The sequence below is a fragment of the Leptodactylus fuscus genome, unplaced genomic scaffold, assembly GCF_031893055.1.
Source record: "Leptodactylus fuscus isolate aLepFus1 unplaced genomic scaffold, aLepFus1.hap2 HAP2_SCAFFOLD_210, whole genome shotgun sequence".
Classification (NCBI taxonomy): domain Eukaryota; kingdom Metazoa; phylum Chordata; class Amphibia; order Anura; family Leptodactylidae; genus Leptodactylus; species Leptodactylus fuscus.
This window is the reverse complement of record NW_027440233.1, coordinates 130,001-135,444: the sequence shown is the minus strand read 5'-3', so window position 1 is coordinate 135,444 and position 5,444 is coordinate 130,001. Positions and strand designations below refer to the sequence as shown.

The window sequence follows — 5,444 nt, the reverse complement described above, 5'->3', positions numbered from 1 at the left end:
TAGGTGGCTGGGCCCCAAACCTCGCTGCCATAGAGAAGGATCGGGGAGATGACAGTGTCAAATATCTTCAGCCAGACCCTCACCGGTGGTTTGAGGTGGTACAGTTGTCTTCTGATGGCGTAGAAGGTTCTGCAGGCTTTTGCTTTCAGGGTTTCTATTGCTGCTTTGAAGCTTCCTGATTGGCTGAGCTCCAGCCCCAGGTAGGTGTAGCTGTTGGTTTTCTCCAGTGTGGAGCCGTTCAGTGTGAATTGTGGGGTGGTGGAGGCTTTATTGTGGCCCTTCTTCTGAAATACCATGATTTTGGTCTTCTTCTGGTTGATGGGTAGGGCCCATGTGGTGCTGAATTTTTCCAGCACTGACAGGCTTTCTTGGAGGTCTTTCTCGGTGGGGGCCAGGAGTAGGAGGTCATCGGCGTATAGCAGGAACTTCACCTCTCGGTTGTTCAGGGTGAGGCCTGGGGTTGGTGAGGCCTCCAGGGCTGTAGCCAGTTCATTGATATAGATGTTGAAGAGCGTTGGGCTCAGGCTACAGCCTTGTCTGACCCCTCGGGCCTGTTGGAAGTATGCTGTCCTTTTCCCATTCACCTTCACACTGCACTGGTTTCCGGTGTAGGAGCTCTTGATGACGTCGTACGTTCTTCCTCCTATTCCACTCTCTAGGAGTTTTAGAAGTAGGCCTGGGTGCCATACTGAATCAAACGCCTTCTTAAAGTCCACGAAGCAGGCGAATATCTTGCCTCTTCTGGTGTTGTGGACGTGCGTCTTGATGAGGCTGTGCAGGGTGTAGATATGGTCTGTGGTGCAGTGGTTTGGCATGAACCCTGCTTGGCTCTTGCTGAGGACCCCGTGTTGTGTGAGGAAGGTGAGGATTCTGTTATTGATGATGCTGTTGAACAGTTTCCCCAGCTATGTGCTGCTGACGCAGATCCCTCTGTAGTTGTTGGGGTCATATTGGTCCCCATTCTTGTAGATGGGGGTTATGAGGCCTTTGTTCCAGTCTTCGGGGAAGTGTCCAGCATTGAGCACGAGGGTGAATAGCTTTGCCAGTGCCGCGTGTATTGCTGGAGGGCTGTATTTCATCATCTCTGGTAGGATGCCTGTGTGTCTGTCTGTGTGTTTGTCATTATACTGGGAGCAGAGATGAAGGAGGGACATGAAACGGGGAGAAATGAAGAGGGGCAGATGAAACCGGGGTCAGAGATTGAGGAGGGGAAATGAATTGGAGCAGATAAAGGGGGCACTTAAACTGGGAAACAACTGGAGGGGGCATTAAACCGTGGGAGGAGCTGTAGGGGACCTGTCTGCCTCTAGTTGCCCACCATTTAATGTCCCATTTCATCTGCCATTTATTTATTGCCGCCCTCCAACTACCCCCATTGCTAATGTCCCCTCCAGCTGATCCAGTTTCATGTTTATACTGGGGCACCAGGAGAGGGAGCTAATACTGTGGGGCAGTTGGAAGGGAACATTATAATGTGGGGGTGACTGTAGGAGGATTGTACTGTGTCGGGGGACATGAAAAATGAAAGAGAATGGGCGGAGTCAACATAAAAGTGGGTGGGGCTAAATTTGCTGCAGCGCACTATGCACACCGCACATTGTGTCCCTCTTTCTGTTGTTCTCTTGGGAGGTATGTTCTGGGGGTCCTGAAAGGCAAAGTTGTTTGGCTGACCAGGATGAAAACCAAAAACTTTAACATCTGATATGTGTATACAGCAGAGCTGCAGTACCGCAGACAGCCTAATGGCAGGAGTGGCGCTGTCACCATTCTACAACTAGGCAGATTTTTCATTCAAGGCAAATATGTGACAACCCAGGCAAAGAGATGGGTTATATTCATCCTAGTCACCCAGCTTTCCCAGTGACAGATAAGTTAATAATTGAGCTGCACATGGGAGTGTCGGTGACTCGCTGTAGCTCATGTGTTGTAATAGCAGAGTCTCCTCGGTGTCGCCATCTGAGTTTCCTGCACATTTGATCATTTACCAAGGAGCTATAAAGTGTCGGAGTGGCCCAGTCTGAGGCAGTCACTCAGTATGGGCGGGGGGTATCTGGTGCTGGGCTTGGTGCTTGGAGCCATGGCCACCACTCATGGAGGTGTATTACCCACAATGCCGTGGGGTGCAGAAGAGGTCTCCATCATGTGTGTGCTTAGCACTGACTACTACAACCGGGTGTCTGGAGAGAGCGCCCTCTACAGGCTGTACGGGAATGACACAGACTGCAGGATGGTGAGAGGTTACAGCCTATACTGGGACTCTACGGGGAGAGGGACATTTACAGGAAGAGCTGACAGAGGGACAGGAGCTTTGTCCCTGCATTGCAGCTTTGTCCCTGCGTTACAGCTTTGTCCCTGGTTGCAGCTGTGTCCCTGGTTGCGGCTTTGTCCCTGGCTGCGGCTGTGTCCCTGGTTGCAGCTTTGTCCCTGGCTGCGGCTGTGTCCCTGGTTGCAGCTTTGTCCCTGGCTGCGGCTGTGTCCCTGGTTGCAGCTTTGTCTCTGGTTGCGGCTTTGTCCCTGGCTGCGGCTGTGTCCCTGGTTGCGGCTTTGTCCCTGGTTGCAGCTTTGTCCCTGGTTGCAGCTTTGTCCCTGGCTGCGGCTGTGTCCCTGGTTGCAGCTTTGTCTCTGGTTGCGGCTTTGTCCCTGGCTGCGGCTGTGTCCCTGGTTGCGGCTTTGTCCCTGGTTGTGGCTTTGTCCCTGGTTGCAGCTGTGTCCCTGGTTGCAGCTTTGTCCCTGGCTGCGACTGTGTCCCTGGTTGCAGCTTTGTCCCTGTTTGTGGCTTTGTCCCTGGTTGCGGCTTTGTCCCTGGTTGCGGTTTGTCCCTGGTTGCAGCTTTGTCCCTGGTTGCGGCTTTGTCTCTAGTTGGGGCTTTGTCCCTGGTTGTGGCTTTGTCCCTAGTTGGGGCTTTGTTCCTGGTTGCAGCTTTGTCTCTGGTTGCGGCTTTGTCCCTGGTTGGGGCTTTGTTCCTGGTTGCGGCTTTGTTCCTGGTTGGGGCTTTGTTCCTGGTTGCGGCTTTGTTCCTGGTTGCAGCTTTGTCTCTGGTTGCGGCTTTGTCCCTGGTTGGGGCTTTGTTCCTGGTTGCGGCTTTGTCCCTGGTTGGGGCTTTGTTCCTGGTTGCGGCTTTGTTCCTGGTTGCAGCTTTGTCTCTGGTTGCGGCTTTGTCCCTGGTTGCAGCTTAGTTCCTGGTTGCGGCTTTGTTCCTGGTTGAGGCTTTGTCCCTGGTTGTGGCTTTGTCCCTGCGTTACAGCTTTGTCCCTGGTTGCAGCTGTGTCCCTGCGTTGCAGCTTTGTCCCTGGTTGCGGCTTTGTTCCTGGCTGCGGCTTTGTCCCTGGTTGCGGCTTTGTCCCTGGTTGCGGCTTAGTTCCTGGTTGCGGCTTTGTCCCTAGTTGCGGCTTTGTTCCTGGTTGCAACTTTGTCCCTGGTTGCGGCTTTGTTCCTGGTTGCGGCTTTGTTCCTGGTTGGGGCTTTGTTCCTGGTTGAGGCTTTGTTCCTGGTTGCGGCTTTGTCCCTGGTTGTGGCTTTGTCCCTGCGTTACAGCTTTGTCCCTGGTTGCAGCTGTGTCCCTGCGTTGCAGCTTTGTCCCTGGTTGCGGCTTTGTTCCTGGCTGCGGTTGTGTCCCTGGTTGCGGCTTTGTCCCTGGTTGCAGCTTTGTCCCTGGTTGCAGCTTTGTCCCTGGCTGCGACTGTGTCCCTGGTTGCAGCTTTGTCCCTGTTTGTGGCTTTGTCCCTGGTTGTGGCTGTGTCCCTGGTTGCGGCTTTGTCCCTGGTTGCAGCTTTGTCCCTGGTTGCGGTTTTGTCTCTAGTTGGGGCTTTGTTCCTGGTTGCAGCTTTGTCTCTGGTTGCGGCTTTGTCCCTGGTTGTGGCTTTGTCCCTAGTTGGGGCTTTGTTCCTGGTTGCAGCTTTGTCTCTGGTTGCGGCTTTGTCCCTGGTTGGGGCTTTGTTCCTGGTTGCGGCTTTGTTCCTGGTTGCAGCTTTGTCCCTGGTTGGGGCTTTGTCCCTGGTTGCGGCTTAGTTCCTGGTTGTGGCTTTGTCTCTAGTTGGGGCTTTGTCCCTGGTTGCGGCTTTGTCCCTGGTTGGGGCTTTGTCCCTGGTTGCGGCTTTGTTCCTGGTTGGGGCTTTGTTCCTGGTTGCGGCTTTGTTCCTGGTTGGGGCTTTGTTCCTGGTTGCGGCTTTGTCCCTGGTTGGGGCTTTGTTCCTGGTTGGGGCTTTGTCCCTGGTTGCAGCTTTGTTCCTGGTTGTGGCTTTGTCCCTAGTTGGGGCTTTGTTCCTGGTTGTGGCTTTGTTCCTGGTTGGGGCTTTGTTCCTGGTTGCAGCTTTGTCCCTAGTTGGGGCTTTGTTCCTGGTTGCAGCTTTGTCCCTGGTTGTGGCTTTGTTCCTGGTTGGGGCTTTGTTCCTGGTTGCAGCTTTGTTCCTGGTTGAGGCTTTGTTCCTGGTTGCAGCTTTGTCCCTGGTTGTGGCTTTGTCCCTAGTTGGGGCTTTGTTCCTGGTTGCGGCTTTGTTCCTGGTTGGGGCTTTGTTCCTGGTTGCAGCTTTGTCCCTAGTTGGGGCTTTGTTCCTGGTTGCGGCTTTGTTCCTGGTTGAGGCTTTGTCCCTAGTTGGGGCTTTGTTCCTGGTTGCGGCTTTGTTCCTGGTTGCGGCTTTGTCCCTAGTTGGGGCTTTGTCCCTAGTTGGGGCTTTGTTCCTGGTTGCAGCTTTGTCCCTAGTTGGGGCTTTGTCCCTAGTTGGGGCTTTGTTCCTGGTTGCAGCTTTGTCCCTAGTTGGGGCTTTGTTCCTGGTTGCGGCTTTGTTCCTGGTTGAGGCTTTGTCCCTAGTTGGGGCTTTGTCCCTAGTTGGGGCTTTGTTCCTGGTTGCAGCTTTGTTCCTGGTTGCAGCTTTGTCCCTAGTTGGGGCTTTGTTCCTGGTTGGGGCTTTGTTCCTGGTTGCAGCTTTGTTCCTGGTTGCAGCTTTGTTCCTGGTTGCAGCTTTGTTCCTGGTTGAGGCTTTGTTCCTGGTTGCAGCTTTGTCCCTGGTTGTGGCTTTGTCCCTAGTTGGGGCTTTGTCCCTGGTTGTGGCTTTGTCCCTAGTTGCGGCTTTGTTCCTGGTTGAGGCTTTGTTCCTGGTTGCAGCTTTGTTCCTGGTTGAGGCTTTGTTCCTGGTTGCAGCTTTGTTCCTGGTTGAGGCTTTGTTCCTGGTTGAGGCTTTGTTCCTGGTTGCAGCTTTGTTCCTGGTTGAGGCTTTGTTCCTGGTTGCGGCTTTGTCCCTAGTTGCGGCTTTGTCTTGCGTTGCAGCCACGTCTGATCTTTCGTTTTTTCAGTAACTTCCATCTCTGAGCTGATTCTCTTAAGGCTGCATGCACACGGAGTTACGCCAGGCTTGTAAAAATCCTCATTCACAGCCGTACACGCGAGCACAGCGGATGATTCCCAAACACTTCCCATTCAATTCAATGGGAGCCCTCGTAACGCCGGC

The 5,444-nt window shown here is 53.6% G+C and overlaps 1 protein-coding gene across 1 annotated transcript in view; it reads left to right on the top strand.

Annotated features, from left to right (window-relative positions):
- Positions 1–2,051: 2,051 nt before the first annotated feature.
- LOC142187373 (cathelicidin-related antimicrobial peptide Bf-CRAMP-like) overlaps positions 2,052–5,444 on the top strand; it is a 4,116-nt gene continuing 723 nt past the window's right edge. Inside the window, exon 1 of the mRNA XM_075261578.1 lies at positions 2,052–2,230. Within this exon, the coding sequence (XP_075117679.1) occupies positions 2,078–2,230 (153 nt within the window). The 5' untranslated portion in view covers positions 2,052–2,077. The remainder of the gene's footprint in view (positions 2,231–5,444) is intronic.